The 19,116-nt window shown below is 38.6% G+C and overlaps 1 protein-coding gene across 1 annotated transcript in view; it reads right to left on the minus strand.

Annotated features, from left to right (window-relative positions):
- Positions 1-5,648: 5,648 nt before the first annotated feature.
- The window catches only part of DBT (dihydrolipoamide branched chain transacylase E2), a 44,995-nt gene continuing 31,527 nt past the window's right edge, over positions 5,649-19,116 (minus strand). The window contains exons 6-11 of the mRNA XM_060090190.1: positions 17,136-17,352; positions 15,767-15,933; positions 11,440-11,517; positions 9,320-9,511; positions 9,110-9,181; positions 5,649-5,816 (exon numbers count right to left, since the gene is read on the minus strand). Of these exons, the coding sequence (XP_059946173.1) occupies positions 5,649-5,816; positions 9,110-9,181; positions 9,320-9,511; positions 11,440-11,517; positions 15,767-15,933; positions 17,136-17,352 (894 nt within the window). The remainder of the gene's footprint in view (positions 5,817-9,109; positions 9,182-9,319; positions 9,512-11,439; positions 11,518-15,766; positions 15,934-17,135; positions 17,353-19,116) is intronic.

The following is a 19,116-nucleotide window of genomic DNA, read 5'->3' on the forward strand; positions in this document are numbered from 1 at the left end:
TGCACCACAACTACTGAGCCTGCATTCCAGAGCCTGCGAGCCACAACTAATGAAGCCCACATGCCTACAGCCTGTGCCCCGCCACAAGAGAAGCCACCACAATGAGAAGCCCAAGCAACGCAACGAAGAGTAGCCCCCGCTCTCCACAACCAGAGAAAGCCCGTGCACAGCATCAAAGACCCAACACAGCCAAAAAATAAGAAAACAAAGAACCCCAAAAAACCCCCAACTCCATAGAGCATTAAAAAAAAATACATAAAAAGATGTGTGGGACCATGTTCCAATAAAATTTTATTTATAAAAAAATTATGTAAAGGTAGCTATAAACGACAACACAACAATGATAGTTATACCGTTCAAATGTGGTGAATATGACTATGGACACAGCTGCTTTCTGAAATTCTTTCTGAAAGTGGCAGGGCATAAATCAATAAATTAAGTCAATAAATAAGTCAATAAAGTCATAAATAAGTCATAAATAAGTCATAAAGTCAATAAATTAAGTAGTTCCTACTTTTTTGGTATAGTAAATGCACCTGTAATGTGGGTATTGTTTTCCCATATAAATAACATTGGAGAATTTGGCTGTGTTATTTCCTGCTTGGCCTCAGATAAATCATTGCTTTGCTTAATCACATGGTGTAGTGGCATAAATGAATCATTTGTAGTAAACATTTTAAAAAGCAAGATAATGATCCAAGTTCTATAAAATCTAAAATGAGCTTGAAAGCACTAAACATTCTGATTAACTGAGGAATTACAATGAACTACGAAATATACACAACACATAGAAAATATAACTGTCTTTTGTCCAAAATTTAAAACAAATGTCTTACCAATTATAAGGAGGTTTGAACAGATTCCTTTTCCTCTAGATACTTTTCCTTGTTGCAAGCATATCCATTCAGAGTCATTCCATAGATAAAAGAGCGGTCTCATGGCCATGGTTGCTTCACATTATACTTTTCTGGGTCATTGGCAATGCTTCAATGCTACATGAGGACTTCATTAAAAAACGTAATCAGATCCAGGGCATAGATTTCATTTTTAAGTCAACCAGCACATACTGAGTACTAGTCAGTTGAGCTGGGGCTACTGAGAGGGTTCACAGGCCAGCAGTGAAGACATACTCATCCAGCTACATCACTGCATGAGTCCTGTTGGAGGTGTGGACAAAGCAGGAGAGAGAGGAAAAATAAATATTTATTCAAACGTAGGGAGGTGCAGTCAGAGGAGGTCTAAAAAAGGAAGTGACTTTTGTTCTGGATTTTCTTCTGGTGGAGACCAGAGTGGAGAAAAAAGCCCAGCAAAGGCATGGAAACATGAAATACACTGCATGTTGTTTTCAGGGAATGGGGACTAATTCATTGTGATGGGAGCTTAGGACAACAAAGAACATAAGAGGATCTTCTAAAACCCAAATTCTGTGCTTACCTCTTTCTAGTTTTTGAGTGCTTGTACCTGGGGAAGATAAGGCACTGTCTGCAAGGACTGAGACCCCAATCCTTTCCTCTGGAAGCCTCAGGATTTTCCTTTGATCATCTCTCGAAGCACTTGATATCATCCTCATGCTTTGCTACAGGCCACCAGGAACAACTGGGAAGTCACTGCAGGCAGCTTCAGGTTTCACTCTCATTCCTAAAGGAAGCATCCTGTACTCTGAGAATCCCCAATGGCCAGCTCTTCTACAGTTTGGTTCTGGTGTGTAAAGGCTGGCTCAGTAAGAGAACAGGAGGATGTTGGTAGATCCTGTTCTGAGGTGAACTGACATCATGCTTCTCTCATAAACTACTGCTGCAGAGAATTCATAACACCAAAGCTCCTTCCTTCTGGTGCCTTCAGGGAGCATTTCAAACTGCTAAGACCCCTAAGACAAACAAAAACTCTCTTTCTTTTAGCTCAATAATACCAGTTCCTCAAACAGCATAAAATCATGGACAATCCTGGCATTTGGAACACGAAGTGAGGTATAGTAGTTTAGCTTTTTATACTTCTTTAGAGTATGTTAATCCACACACGTCTAAGTACTTAAACTCTATTTCCTCAAATGGGGCTAATCATTGCACCTACCTCATAGTGTTTCTGGAGAGATGAAACGAATTAATATATGTAAAGCATTAGCGGTGCCTGACACTATTATTGTCTTAAATTTTACTCAATTTTTCCCTCTATACCACTATTTCATGAGCATAGAGGCTAGATGACTCATTGATGGTAGTTTAATTAGAAGCTCTTTTATGTGCACTCTGAAAATATTATGCTCAGATGGTACAGCCCTTGCATATTGCTCCCTAAATGTCTGGGCTCACGTAGGTCCCCTATGTTGCTTGCCTCATGAAAAGCAACACCCAAACCGTAACCTGAAGAGCTTGAATGGCCTGTGTCTGTGTGACCTAAGGATAGAGTCTATCTTATTAGGTGTATGGTTTGTGAGGCAGGATTGATGAGGCAGGCCTAGTGTGTAAAGGAGACACAATGATCTAACCTCAGTGAGAAAAGACAGTTTATAGGGAAGGAGCAAAACCACCATTAAGAACTGACTGGAGATACAACTCAACTCTAGAAGCACTGCTCTCCTCCAAGTTACTGGCACAGACCCACTTCTGGTGAAGGCTTTAATCACCAGCCAGAGTTCTCACTGTGAGGTCAGAAACTTCATCTATCTTCTTCATCTTTATCCACAGTGTATATCCCAGGGCCTGGAACTGAAAACATATATTCAGTAATAAATATGTGCAGAATGAACTAATTAATCAATTACAGGGTGAATGTTAAATAAGTCTGAAGACTTCAAGGAAAGGTTTGTACTTCGGGGATGCAGGGTAGTGCTGAGTGAGTTCCATCATCTTTCTCAAACCGTAGTTTACTTAGAAGTCAGCAAAGAAATCCATCAAGTGATCTTTGGGACCCACTTTGGAAAGCCATGGGAAATGCCAAAACAGGCCTGTGGGCTCTCTTTTCCCTACATAACCACTTCTTGGAATGTTTCAAGATTTGGTACATTTTGATCTCTAAAATGGAAATTAATACCAATCTGGCTTCTGTCCTTCAAACTTCCTTCCCTATTGTGCTTCCTTTTCAAAATCAAAGGAATGCCCTACATAATGAATGGAACCTTGATTTTCTTGTTGGGCGCTCCCAACAATAATTTGGGGCCAATAACTTTGGCTTCTCCCCCATGGACATATACTACCTTCCAACCTCCAGACATACTAGTGAAGGACTTGAATTTTCTGGCTTCTTCCCTTTAATTTCAACCTTTAGGAATACGGCTAAGGCCTTGTTCTAAATAATTCCCGCCCTATGATGTGTGGAGCCCTGTGGATCAGCACTGCTACTAGGGCTGTGCTCCTGGCCCCCTCATCCCTCCCAGTGGATCCTCTTATCTTAAAGGTCCAACACACAATGGAAAGCAAATCCTTTGCTGAATTCTCAAAGGATGAGACAAAAGAGAAGGTGGTAATGGCAGGGATTTGGGATAGAACAGATAGTTCAAGGGTTTATTCTGAGCCAATGATGTTGGACTTTTAGGGGAACATATTACATACTTATTTCAAAGCTCTTGTTCTCCTAGTTTTTACATTTCTTAAGTGAAGGGGAAATTTTTACTGATCATGTCATTCTTCACTTAAAATTCTATAAATGCCATCAACAGGGAATTGGTTAAATTATGGTACAACCTCTCCTGATCTTCCCAGACAGGATCAGTAACTTCTATTAGATGCTCTCATAGCACCCTGTTTTCTCCTACTTAGAAGTTAATTATATTCTTATTTTTATGATTATTAAATATCTGTCTACCTCCCTAGACTGTAAGCCTAATGAAGGCAGGAACTATGAAGATGGGCATTGTGTACCCACTGCTTAGCACCACACTTAGTATACAGTAGATGTTTAACATCTAGATGTGTAATAAATGCAAACAATAGAATATTATGCAGCCATTTAAAAGTATCATAATGTGGAACTATTTATTGACTCATAATGTTAAATTAAAAAAATCAAACTATAAAATTGTAGATACAGCACAACCTTATTTTCATAAAAAGAATAGCTATGTATACAGATACCTTGATCAAAATGTTAATAGTGGTAGGATTATGGTTGATTTTATTTTCTTTGCAACTCTTCATATTATCTGAATTTAAAAAATAACATTCATTAGATTCATTATTTTCTGAATTATACATCATTTCCATTTTGAAAAAAATCAAGTAGATATTAAAGCAACTTTTTCTGTCACAAAACTTCACTTGAACATACAGTATTCAATTAGATAATATTAGAAACAACCTGAAGTTCTGATTCAAGTGGGCCTCTAACAAAATGATCATGAGGATACTTTTATTTTGGTGCAAAATTTATTATTTTATTTTAATGTCCATAATTACCCATTAGTCTTCTCTCTCCCCTTATTCATATTCCTTCTCACGATATGAAGAATAGAATAGACTCTAACTTCTTAATCTATCCTACTTTTTTAGCTGAAGACCAAGAAAGTAAAAAAAAAAAAGTTAAAAGGCAATGGACTTCTGATTGTAACACAATGTCAGTGGTTGCTACATTTAAAGTACCTTCCTTACACTGAAGCAAGGTTGTAAAGGTGAAGTTTTTCTCAATAAAATACTAAACCATCACCAAATTCTAAAAGTATATCCACTTTTAACAAATACTTTTAATGGCCTTACTGGCTATAAGACTATAATTGGGCATTTTTAAGATTAGCTTATAATTTTCCCTTTTAAAAGATATTAATTTATACAAATAGACATTTACAGATGATAATCTCTACAGAGCAACACACTCCAGGATATCTTAAAAGGTAAAACAATTGCACTTATTTTATACAATAATTTGCATTCTTGTGGGGAAATAGAAAATACTTTTGCATATAAATTCCTTTTCCCAACTAAGTATAAATGAAAAGTTTCATTAAGAATTAGTTTAGAGACTTCACTGATGGTCCAGTGGTAAAGAATCTGCCTTACAATGCAGGGGATGTGGGTTCTATCCCTGGTCAGGGAGCTAAGATTCCACATGCCCAGGGCAACTAAGCCTGTGCGCCACAACCTACAGAGCCCACATGCCCTGGGGCCTGCACGCCACAACTAGAGAGAGAAAACCCACAAGCCACAACTAGAGAGAAGCCCGCACGCCACAATGAAGATCCTGTGCCGCAACGAAAGATCTCGCATGCCTCAACGAATATCCCACATGCCTCAACTAAGACCCAATGCAGCCAAAAATAATAAATAAAATAAATTTTATAAAGTTTATTAAAAAAAATTAGTTTAAAATAAAAAAAAGAAAGAAAAAAATAGGGCAAATACTGTATATGGCGGCCTGTCTTTCAGTAATATTCATTTTGTTGCTCCTGCCAGTTTCAATCCATTGACACAAAGACCTCAGCACTATATTAAGAAGGCGTACTATGACCTATAAAATGTGACAGCCCAGGAGAACTATTATACCATTATTCCTTTTCAGTAAAAACTCTAACAGAATAGTGATACATATTGTGTCTCAGAACTGTAATCATACGTTACAAATCATTTACAATACAAACTGCAATGAGGAACGTGTGCTGCACAGCTGGGCTCTGCATTTTCTTTCGAAGCTCAGAAAGTTCAAGGATGTCTTATCAATCTTCATTTCAGATCTAGTAGCATAAAAGCTGGGTTTTCTAAGTAGGATTTCCACAAATTGGAGAAGTGTGACATTGTAGCACCATCAATAATTCTGTGATCAGCTGACCAGCTCACATTCATTATCTGGGCCTTATATACTTCCCCTTTCTCGTTAAATCGGGGAAGGGCCTACAAATAAGGAAAAGGACAGAGTCAGCCTTCACTTGCTCAAAGCAAGCTCTAGTAAAAACAACGGTGAAAGATTAGGCAAATCTCCCTCTCTATAATAGAGAAGAAATGGGCATCCCAAATGACTTTTGATAATGCTTACTACTACTCTTCCCATCTTTGTGAGTGTGTGCTTCAAGCTTTCAGAGTTTCTCCAAGGTATTTCCTATCGCCTGTATAATTTCCGTATGTACAGTAAACTTCATTTCAGATTTCAATTATTTAACAGATATTTATTGAGCATCTACCATGTACCAGGTACTCTTCTAGACTCTGGGGATAAAGCAATGAACAAAACAAATAACGATCCTTGCCCTCTTGGAGCTAACATTTTAATGGGGAGAGACAGACGATTAAGATAAATAAGTAAAATATATATAGTGTGTTAGATAGTGAAAAGCGCAAATGAAAAAATAAAGCACTTTGGAATGGAGATAGAGATTATACGCAGGAGGTGGAAATAGGGGAGAGGTTGCATTTTTTTTTTTTAACAGGTGGGCAGGGAAAGCCTCACCAAGAAGGTGTCCTCACTGAAGGCAGTGAGGAAGCAAGCCATATGGACACCTGGAGAAAGACGGGGGGAAGCATGGCTGGAGTGTTGGAGGACCAGAAAAGTTGGCAGGGAGGCTGCAGTGGAGGGGCCGGGGTGAGAGGTGGGAGATGAGGTCATAGAAAGAGCAGGCTGAAGGGGGGCATGTTGCTAAGACAACAGTTATGCTTCCCAGTCTGCCTCTGACTTTTCCAAAAACAGATTTAAAAAAAAGCGAATTCACTGCAGGCTATTTTTTTTAAATATATCAAAAGTGAATATAAATAAAAAATATATTATCTTTTTATAATGATATAAAAAGATATACAAAATGCAAGACCCACCTCTTATTGTTAGGTTCAGTAGACATAAAATCACACTGTCAAAGGGCAACGAAGGTTTCTGAGCCCTACTCTCCCCTTCTGTAGTTCTCCCCTCAGAGCCCAGATACAACAGTCACAGCCTGATGTGGGTCCCAGTCACACTGAGTGGCACCAGTGTAGAGCCATGGTAGGCCACTGCAGCTAGTTTGCCTTTGATTTGGAGTGAGGTGAGAAGCTATTGGAGGTTTCTGAACAGAATGGCCAATCACTGAAAGGAGAAGACTTCAGGAGGAGCAGGTGAGAGGGTGTGGTGGTGAGGGAAGGGGCAGGAAATTGGAGATGCCTAGTTAGACTTCCGAGTAGGAAATAAGAGTTTGGAGTTTAAAGGAGAGGTCTAGTCTGGTCTGGAGATATAAACTTGGGAGCCATCAGCATATAAATGGTATTTAAAGCCGTGAGACTGGATCAGATAAAGAAAAGGGCCAGAACTGAGCCCTGGGGTCTGCCAATGTTTAGAGATCGGGAGATGAGGAGGTATAGGCAAAGGAGACTCAGGGGGAACAGGCACTAGGTAGGGGGGAAGCAGACTAGCGAGGTTTTCTGCAAGTCGCGGCGAAGAAGGTTTTCCAAAGAGGCGGTATTGATCAACTCAAGCGCAGCTAATAGGTCAAGACAGATAAGGACTGAGAATTGAGGAATGTGGAGGTTTTAGTGACTTAAGACTATTTAGTGACAGTTTAAAATTTACAGTGAGAACAAAAGATAGCAAAGGAGAGATGACCCAAAGCGAGAAAGGAATGAAATATTGTCCCTACCCAACAAAGATTAACTACATTAAGTCACCATGCAGATTTATACTTTAAGAATTATGCTTCATAACCTGAAAAAGCCATGAGTAAGATGATTCTGAAAAAATGCATCTCACACAGATAATTGTACACCAATGTTCACAGCAGCATTATTCACAATAGCCAAAAAATGGAAACAACCCAAATACTCATTAGAGATGAACAGATTAACAAAATGTGGTATATATTGTACACAGAGTCTCAGCTTGGGATGATAAAAAAGTTCTGGAGATGGACGGTGGTGATTGTTGCAAACAGTGTGACTGTACCTACTGCTACTGAACCATACACTTTGATTAAAATGGTAAACTTTGTCATGTATAGTTTACCACAATTATATACCTATATGTACAATTTAGAAGAAAACAAACTACTGTCAGGAAAAGGGAAAACAAAACTTTGTTAAATAGGTATGATGGTTTGTTTGTAAGCTGCAAAAAGTCAGAATTCTGTGAGAATCAAATGCTGAATGCTTGTTGGGGGTGGACGAGTGATAGAGAAGTTAATCCCTTAGAGAAACTCCTGATTTGGACAGAACAGTGTCATGCTATGTGTTCTTATTTTTCCTCCCTGTCTCTTCCGTGGGCCAGAGGGGAAAGTAGAGCTAGAAGAGGGAGTAACTTAGCAGCCAAAGTACCAGCTTCTAGAAAGCAAATCAAAGGCTGAATGAAAGTATCTGTGAAGATTCTGGATGCCAACATGAAAGTAATAAACTCATGAAAAGCAAGTCCCAGAGATGTTCCATGTGGAAGCATTATAAATACAGAGAAGAAAGGTTCTTCTGAAAACGTGAAGATCAAAATCAAGGTTAATGTAGTGACAATGACATTTAATTATGGTGGTATTGAAATGGTATCTATGAGCTTATTTCTTTAACTGGGGTGGTTCTCAACCCTGAGTTAATAGGGATGCCCAAGCCCCAGCCCCCTGCCCAAATTCTGGTGCAGTTGGTATGGGGTGAGCTTGGGCACTTTTTTCACACTCTCCAGATGATGCTAATGTGTATCCAGGGTTAAGAATCACTGCAACCCTTATTCTAAGTCAGTCTCCTATAACATGGCCACATGGGTTCTTGTTTAATATGTAAAGTTTAGAGGCTCTGTCCCCAAGGCCAAGAAATCTGCATTTTTAACTGCACTCCCAATGATTCCTGAACAGAGCAAAGTTTAAGAAAAATGCTCTCAATGGTGTTTTACCATTATAAATAATAATTTGGATTGGCTTACTAGTATTCTTTGGTATTTTGAAATAAAGATATTTTGATAGACTCAGATTGGCTATATTTGTGATTATTCATAAAGACTCACACCTGTGCCTGGCATAATCCACAATGTTTGATCCATACAGAAACAATCCAGATCACAAGCATTTACTCTACAGAGAGGCAGCCACCGGAGTTGTAGACCTAGTTCTTAGGAAGAAATAATTGGCTTACTAAACCCAATACCGTACTCAAACCTAATAAGTGAGGGGAAAAACCTCAGAAACGGTTACTCTTTGTTTTTCCTACCCCAATTTGCTTAAACTCTTTTTTCAACTATGTAACAAACATACCTTAATTTTCCCCAGGGCCCCAATTGCCACTTCGGGTGGCAATATCACTGGTCTGGTGTAGGTACCGCCAATCTAAAAAACAAACAAAATAGAGTAGAAAAATTAAGCTTCTGAGGAACAAATGGCAAATTAAAGTTTATATTTTTAACTGAGCATATGGTCACAAATCTTAAGTTATGGTTTATGAACTTGAACATTACTATTACTCACTGATCCAATGTTGGAAAGAGTAAATGTCCCTCCTGTAAGGTCAGTGGTGCTGAGCTGACCTGCAGAGCCCAATTTCTGGAGGCGGTTCAATTCAGTGGCAATCTCAAATATGGAGCAGATCTGAATATTTTTCACATTAGGTACAATCAAGCCCTGCTCTGTATCCATTGCTATCCCAATGTTATGAGAAGCCTAAAAACAAACAAACAAACAAACAATTATACAGCAGGCTTTTCATAAGCTAACAGAAAAGAAAGTCTCAACCTTCACTGCCTTATGAACTCAACTATAGAAAACTATTTTCACCATATTGGTGATGATTTAAAAGAAATAATTTTAAAAGATTTTTTTGAAAAAGATAAATTTGGGAGGGTAAGAATATAGGGCAATAGATTATGTCCATCCATTGTTAATGGAACTGTAAGCTGGTATATACTTTGTGGAGAACATTTAACAGTATGTACCAACATTTACAAAAATGTGTGCTAAGGAGATAAATGCAAAAGTATGTAGAGATGAACAGAGATGCTGAGTCAGATTGTTTATAAGATTGAAAAAGTGCAAATGATCAAAATGCTTATCAATAAGTCACTGGCTAAACAAATGATAACAAAGCTATATTTATTGACATGTAATGATGTCTACAACATATTAAATAGAAAAGAAAATAGTTAAAAGAAAAACATTTTAAATTTTAAAAGCTATATGATATATATATATATATATAATATATATAATTCCGTATTTTTTAACTGTGTAAAAATAAAATCCTAGACAGATGTACATCTCAGCATAAACAGTGCGTTATCTTAGGATTATGGGACTGAAGGTAAATATCACAATTTTCCTGTCTGAATTATTTGCAACAAGTATATACTTAATGAGGAAATTGTATTAATAACATGGAAAGATTTTAGATCCAACCCCCAAGAATGTAAAGCTCACTTCCTGGTTGTATATTTCTAATAAGAAATATAAGTAAGGGCCACATCCTCAAAAGAGTTCTCAGCCTTAATGAACTTTCACTCCAAACAGAAGAGTTCACTCAATGAATTCAAACTTTCAGTACTTTGCTCATTTAAATGATTCTTGTTTTATTTTATTTATTTAAAAAATTTTTAAAGATATTTATTTATTTATTTTTGGCTGCACCAGGTCTCTTAATTGTGGCGCACATGGGCTCCACAGCGCTTGAGGCTTAGTTGCCCCGCGGCACGTGGGATCTTAGTTCCCCGACCAGGGATAGAACCCGTATCCCCTGCATTGGAAGGCGGATTCCTAACCACTGGACCACAAGGGAAGTCCCTTTATTTATTTTTTTAAATGGGTATCAATACACAAGCATGTGATTTTATTCATTTATTTTTTAAAAAAATATTTATTTATTTATTTGGCTGTGCCAGGTCTTAGTTGCGGGATCTTCGTTGCTGTGTGCGGGATCTTCTTGCAGCATGCGGGATCTAGTTCCCCGACCAGGAATCGAACCCGGGCCCCCTGCACTGGGAGCACGAAGTCTTAACCACTGGACCACCAGGGAAGTCCCTAAATTATTTTTGTTTTAAAAACTGCAGGGCTTCCCTGGTGGCGCAGTGGTTGAGAATCCGCCTGCCGATGCAGGGGACATGGGTTCGTGCCCCGGTCTGGGAAGATCCCACATGCCGCGGAGCAGCTGGGCCCGTGAGCCATGGCCGCTGAGCCTGCGCGTCCGGAGCCTGTGCTCCGCAATGGGAGAGGCCACAACAGTGAGAGGCCCGCGTACCACAAAAAAAATAAAAATAAAAAAATAAAAACTGCAGGAATTCCATTTTGAGAGAGCTCTTCTGTTTGTGGAGAGGGTATGTACGATGGGAAATGTAAACCATTGTCTCACAGCTGTATATTTCCATTATTTTTACCAGAAAACCAAAAGGCGTTAAAAATGGCAATCTGCATATCTGAATAGTATCATTAATTATTAACCAGTAAAACCAACATCAATAGCAACGGATTTATCTTCAGTTTACTGTTTTACCCCATACTTTAATTTCCAGTTTGAAGAAGATCACCACTTGAGGTATAATAGAAGCTTCTTTAACCTACAAGCACATTTGCACTTTTATGTATCACAGCACATAGCCAACCTTATATGTTATGTTCTGGCAGTTTTCATCCACAGAAGCATTAAGGATAGGAAACTGTAGTAATCCCAAGGAAGCAGCCTGTTTAGAGACAGAAATACAATGTTAGCACTTTTAACTTGGAAAGCATAGGGGATTTGAAGCAATAAGATGTAAAGGATGGAAGGAAAGAACTCTTATTTAAGCTGAGTTTAATTGCAAGTCTACATGTACCAGGCATATTACTCCCTATGTTACCTCCCAGCAATGTGGAACTAAGTTACCCTTATCATTTAAGAATAAAAGATAAAGTAGTCAGGGAGCTTGTAAACATCAAGGAGATTTTCAAAGTAACTATGCAGACTGACCAAAGTACCAAAAAAAGGTCTAAATTCTACATGTTTTCCTCACTTACATGTAGAGTCTTAAGGTTTCCATGAGAAGCAAACCTGTAGTTCAAAGAAACACTTTGAATTAAAACACAAAAAAGCAGTAAGCTATTTTCCTGTGTAGAAAGAACAAGTGATAAGGATTTGAGAGGGCAGTGTTCCACCTGGTGTCCTTGGCCAAGTGAAGGGCAGGGCTGGTGCAAACATTTACTTTAGAGCCTGTTTCCCAGAATTGATGGCATTTGTGCCTTCTCCTGCCTTAATCTTTCCCTTTCCTTTTTCCTTTTTTCTCTCACTACCATTTCTCTTCTGTCCATGTTCAGATTTACCTGTCTCCAAAATATTCCTTACAGCTGTTTCTCTGCCCATCCAGGATCTAATCAAAGTTCACACACTCTATTTGGTTGTCATGCCTTATAGCCAGTTTAAAAAATAGGAAAATAGGGAATTCCCTGGCAGTCCAGTGGTTAGGACTCCACGCTTTCACTGCTGTGGACCCGGGTCAATCCCTGGTTGGGGAACTAAGATCCTGCAAGCAGTGCCAAGTGGTACAGCTCAAAAAAAAAAAAAAGGAAAATAAAAATGCTTAAAATTGTCCCTAAAAAGAATTCCCTCTCCTACTGCCTTCATCTTGTCCAATTAAGAGTTCTTTATGTGCACTGTGTTAAGTGTTATTTTTGTCTGTGGGTCAGTGGTCTTGACAGAAAAAAAGAAATTATATCCTTGAACTAGAGAGTTAAGGAAAGTTTTATTAAGCATTTGATTTGACAACTATAATTTTAATCTTCTTTATATAAAAATCCATAACTAAGGTTAAAGTGTTATACATTAAAAACAGTATTTTGAGAATAATCCAATTTTTTTTTTTTTCTTTCAGTACGCAGGCCTCTCACCATCGTGGCCTCTCCTGTTGCGGAGCACAGGCTCTGGACGTGCAGGCCCAGCGGCCATAGCTCACGGGCCCAGCCGCTCCGCGGCATGTGGGATCTTCCTGGACCGGGGCACGAACCCGTGTCCCCTGCATCGGCAGGCGCACTCTCAACCACTGCACCACCAGGGAAGCCCCTAATCCAAATTTTGTAAAAGGAAAAACAAGGTGTGTGTCCACAGATAAGAGGTCATTTTTTACCCCCTGTACAATACCTTGTAGTATTTTCCAAATGTTCTAAAATTATACAGACTGGAAAAAAATGTTATTTTAAAACAAAGCATATTAATTTTTATTTTCAAAATAAAGATCAGATATTTCATTCAGACTGGAACAATAAAGAAAAACAATCATGAAATAAATTTAACATATTAAAAAGCTGGACTGTCCTTGCTGCGAAACAGACTTGTCACAGGAAGCAGTAAGAGGAACCCAGTCTGAAACAAGAGGTGGCACTCTCTTCTCCTCCAGGTGAACTTCTCCACCGGCGTCTTCAACTCATTCTGCCCTCATGCTCAGGCATTGTTCTAACAGTGCTTCCCATTCACATTTTTTTTTTTTTTTTTTTGGCGGTACGCGGGCCTCTCACTGTTGTGGCCTCTCCCGTTGCGGAGCACAGGCTCTGGACACGCAGGCCCAGCGGCCATGGCTCACGGGCCTAGCCGCTCCGCAGCATGTGGGATCTTCCCGGACCAGGGCACGAACCCGTGTCCCCTTCATCGGCAGGCAGACTCTCAACCACTGTGCCACCAAGGAAGACCCCCATTCACACATTTTTAACTTTCCATTTTCCAGCTCTTTCCCTCAGCCTACAGACCTGCTCAATTTTTCCTTGAGGCTGTGCAGGAGGGGAGGGAGCAGATGGAACCTTTCTTCAATCTACTCCAACCACCGTAACTGTCACCTGTACCTATGCCCTCTCTGCCTTTCTGCATATTTTTTCAGGTTTCTCCTCTTCCTCAATTTCTTTCATTCCCCAACTAACTGCAACCAAGCTTCTACCTCAACAATATATATTCAGTAAATTCTGGCTGAGGCCACACATGACCTCTTCATTACCAATCCAATAGCCTGTTCCCATCCCTTATCCTATTTAACCTCTGTAATGCATGTAACCATTATCTACTTTCCTCTGAAAACTTTTTTCTTGTCTCTTGGTGTGAGAGGCTGAATCAAAGGCCCCAATCTTTAACGAGCCTCCGTATCCAAGTCCCTTGGTAGTGCTCTTGCAAGCTGATTCTGAGCTTAGTCATGTGACTTGCCTTGGTCAATGCGTTAAAAACAAACTCAATGCAGCACAGCTTGGGGAAAGTGCTAACATTCTGCTTCCTCTCTTCACCCCCACCAGTACTGAGACCATGTGCAGGCTAGCATACTGGGCAGATAGGAGAGACATCCAGAAGAGAAATGAGTCATCCTCACTGAGACCATCCTACACCAGCTGGCCCCTAGCCAATCTACCACCTGTTTATAGACATATAAGTGAGCTCTGCTAAGATCAGCAGACTGGTCCTGCTCACCTGTAGATTCATGAGAAATAATGAATGGTAATTGTTTCAAACCATGAAATTTGGGGGTGGTTTGTTATACAGCAATGGATACACTTGGTTATTAAGTGACTCTTTTCTGATCCTCCTATTGTCAAACCACTGACCCCGCTCAGCCTCTTCCATTGCCTTTGCCAACTCAATTCCTACCTACCCCTTAAACACTGATGTAAAACCCTTAGCCTTCTTTTCTTCTCTTTCACACATAATTTGGGTGATCTCATCCACGTGTTTCAATTGCTGTGTCTCTACAGATGACCCTCTATAGCTGTAATATAGTCCAGATCTCTCATTCACTGGTACCTACTACATCTCATGTTTATAGACCATCTCTTTCCTTGTGAGGGTAGTTGTTAAAAGGATGGACATATAGGAGAACAGCTTCTGCCTTACAAGTCTCAGCATCAGTGAAGAGACAACTGAGTATAAACACTTTCAAAACATTGAGATAAACTGCAATGAGAAACAAAAGGCCATTTAACTCAAACTGTGACAGTCACTGGCTTCTGTAGGAGGAACCGGCTTCTGTATTCTGTTCTATACTGGAGCAAAATTTGGTGTTTAGGATGCACATGTATTTGATCAAGTGAGGAGGCGGCATTTCAGGTCAAGTTGTGTATTCCAGCAACTGTGCGTAGCTTAATCTGACTATAGCAGAGAGAGTGACTGTGAGAGAGAAGACTGGAGAGGTGGGCGGCAGAGACGTGTAGAAATACTTTTTTACGCCACGTTAACGCATTTAGAAACTATCCTGAAGGCAATCCAGAAGGGGAACCATTGAAAAGAACCATGGAAAGGGCTGGTAGGAAGCCACACTGGATTTAGAGACAACAGTATGCATTTTCAAGAAAAATGGACCAGAACTGAAAACTTAACTTCTCCACTTGTTAGATATAAATTCTTGACAAGTTTCTCAACTTCTCTGAGTGCCAATTTCCTTAAATGGAAAATGGGGATAGCAATATTTACATGTTAGCATTATTCTGATCATTAAAAGAGATAATGTATACAGCACACTTGGTACGGGGTCAGGCATATGGCGGCTGCTTTCTAAATGGTGGTTAGCCAGCTGCTCAAGGTCAGCTGATGGCCTTATTCTTTTTGATACTGGCACCAAGGCCTAGTACTAGAAATGATTCCCAGAAGCCTCAATATAAGTTTGTTGAAAAGTGAAAGATCAATACCAAGCCTCACTTTTCTTCAAATCAGGACTTTGCTGCAGTGATCCTTTCAGAATTAAAGGCTTTACCTATATGGCAGGACAATCCTCACCTAGCTCAAAGAGATAAGTAGATAAAAATCTGACACAGAAATTCCAATTTTATAAACTTCCATGAAACAAAGAGAGTGTATTTGTACATTTTTCTAACTATGTGATATTGTGAGAAACATATTTTTATTCAAACCCATAGTTAACACATTGCATATTCGCAAAACAAAATTTAAATGTCTTACTCAAGCCTTGTTTGAAATGACTAAAATCTTACCTTTAAGAAGAAGGGCATGAAGGAGAGTTTAATTCCACGAGCAAAAGCAATGGGTTTTAATTCTTCTCGTAGCTTAACCAGTTCAGTAAGGTCAACCTCATCACAATACCCAAAATGAGGTATCTTCAGGGCTGCAGACATGGTCTTGACCATTGCTTTGTGAAAGCCTGGAAAACATTAAATATACATATATATACGTATATATACATATATGCATATATATATGTACTTTATAAAAATTCTTAAATCCTTTAATCCCTTTAAAAACTAAAATAGGGCTTCTCTGGTGGCGCAGTGGTTGAGAGTCCGCCTGCCGATGCAGGAGATGCGGGTTTGTGCCCCAGTCCGGGAGCATCCCACATGCCACGGAGCGGCTGGGCCCGTGAGCCATGGCCGCTAGACCTGCGCGTCCGGAGCCTTGCTCCGCAATGGGAGATGCCACAGCAGTGAGAGGCCCGCGTACCACACACACACAAAAAACTAAAATTGAAGGTTCTCTAATGTCACTTACTCTTAATTAAACTCTTCCTCTTGGAGCTATCATCTTCATTACATAACTTGAAAGCCAGTAATTTCAATGCTGAAGCATTGACTGTAGCACAACACCCAGTGTCAATTGTAATTATATAACAGGTAACTGCTTTCAACACTGTGGTATATAAAAAATTCAAAAGGTGGCTTCCCTGGTGGCGCAGTGGTTAAGAATCCACCTGCCAATGCAGGGGACACGGGTTCGAGCTCTGGTCCGGGAAGATACCACATGCCGCAGAGTAACTAAGCCTGTGTGCCACAACTACTGAGCCTGTGCTTTAGAGCCTGAGAGCCACAACTACTGAGCCCGTGCGCCACAGCTACTGAAGCCTGTGCACCTAGAGTCTGTGCTCCGCAACAAGAGAAGCCACTGCAATGAAAAGCCCTTGCACCGCAACGAAGAACAGCCCCTGCTCGCCGCAACTAGAGAAAGCCCAAGCACAGCAACGAAGACCCAATGCAGCCAAACAGAAAAAATAATGCCAAAATAATAATAATAATAATAATAAATTCAAAAGGATGCAAGCCATGTATTTACACAATGGCTTCTTGCAAAGCCAGTCTTCTGGAAGTTAATCATCCTAAGAGTTTGTAAATAACAAATCAGAAGTAGTTGTTTTGAAAGCTAACAAAAAATAATATTTAAAATATACCGAGCAAGTCTTCAAACAGAAAAAATATCTGTACACAAATTTATACTCTAAGAAACCTGCTAACATATTACTCTTCAAAAATTATCAGTATATATTAAAGCTTTTCCTAGAAAAACTGTAATTTCATCATGTTGAAGTAGCTTTCCCCCAAATACTCTATTACCTTACATTACTATTATTATTACCTTTTATGGGTTCTGTTCTGTCTTTGCCTGTGAATACTGGAGGTTTTGATATTGGTATAGGAATAGTTCTCTCTTTTGGTTTTGGTGGAGGTGGCATAATTTCAGCTTTTGGTGAAGGAGGTAGTATAGCTCCTGTTTGCTTTTCCAGATAGCTGAGAATATCTTCTTTAAGTATTCTGCCATCTTTTCCGGAGCCAACAACTTCACTTAGCTTAATCTAAAAAATGACACATTTTAATGCTAAAAATAAAACTACCTAAAAACAAATAAACCCATCATTGAGGTCTCTAAGTGAAATTAAATGAACTGAAGGTAAAAAAGTATCTCTGCCCAATAAATTAGTATAAGGAAATAACATTTAAATTATATTAATAGAACACTACAAACTATAAATAACAATTTCATCTTCTCAGTAGAATGCTATAAATTATAGCTACTCTTCAAAAGTGATCATTTGTTACTTTTGTACTTACTGTTCATTTGCCCATGCGGTAACAATGTAATATCTACATTGTATATAGCTATTTATGAAAACATATTTTTAAACAGTCAACTATTTCTAAATTTCTTGCATAATTCTTATTTGATTTTTTTCTATTCTTGGAGACTACATAAGAAGAACTGAAAGTTTAAACAAGAGTTAATAAACACTGTAACAAATGTAGACCACTGTTTCTGACCTTGGCTACCAGTAAACACGTAATGGTTAAAATAATCATCCTATAAAAGCTCTCTTGAATTAGTTTTTTTCTGATGGCTGTTTTAGAAAGATCAGTACAAAACACTGAAATTAACTTTATTGAGGCATACTTGGAATGTGAGGTCCTTGGTCCAAGTTAAGGGTCAAATAGTTAAGTTTTATTATTGCTTTCCACAGAATAAACAATAGATGATACAATTCCACTTTCTACTAGGCACTCATGATACTTTTTGGAAACATTTGTGATCTGGCTTTATTTAACCACTTCCTATGTTTGGTAATAGAGATAAAATATTTCACTAAGTTGAACTGTATTTAAATAAAAAGACACATTAGCTTGGATGATATCCTCACGCATAGTGTATATTAGTTAAACTCTCAAGGTTAAGTCCTATTTCATTTGTATTAATGCTTCTCTAAGAATGACCACAAAAGAGTAAAGGACTTTATCACATCAAACATTTAGTTTATAACAAATGAACTCTAAGAATTTAAACATAATTTTTAGGTAATTACAAACAACTGTAAGTGCCACTGGTTTTTAATTTTAGACAAACTCAATAATTAATATACAAACTACAAAAAACAGGGGGGGGAAAGGTGATTTTATAATAATAAATCTGTTATTTAATTTCTAGTAATTATACAAATGCTCTAATTATACACATCTTTAGGAAAAGGAAAGCCACATCATATATTTCTACAGGTAGTCCTTCTATATAATTTTTTTAAAAATGGTAAAATGTTTATAGCTTTCAAAGCAATATATAAGATCGTTATTTCATCTGCTGCCCTTAACAGTGTAGTGTTCCATATTACTATTTCTATTTTTCTGTTATGCTAAATCGTCTTCATGTTTGAACATTCAATAGCTAATAAATTTTCATCAAGGGTTTATAACGTAATTTTCCTAAGCATCTCCCTGATTTTGAACACATGTGTGCCTTTTAATTTTTGGTTATATAAAACACTTTAATATATCCTAGATTATCTCCTTGGGATAGTTCCCCAATGGTAGGATAACTAGCTGAAGGAGAATGAACATTTTAATGACTCTTATTACCTATTCCCAAAATGTAAACTTTTTACCCTCCAACTGTAATTTAACTACTTCTGTCTAAAACAGACAAACAAACAAAAGCCTGCATTGTGAGGCATAGTGGAAAGAACTCAGGCTTTGGAACCACACAGATCTGTGCTCAAATCCCCAGTTCAGCTACTTACTTGATTTTAGCCAACTTAATCAACTTCTCTACCTTTTCTCATCTGCAAAAAGGGCAT

The sequence above is a fragment of the Mesoplodon densirostris genome, chromosome 2, assembly GCF_025265405.1.
Source record: "Mesoplodon densirostris isolate mMesDen1 chromosome 2, mMesDen1 primary haplotype, whole genome shotgun sequence".
NCBI classification, from domain to species: domain Eukaryota; kingdom Metazoa; phylum Chordata; class Mammalia; order Artiodactyla; family Ziphiidae; genus Mesoplodon; species Mesoplodon densirostris.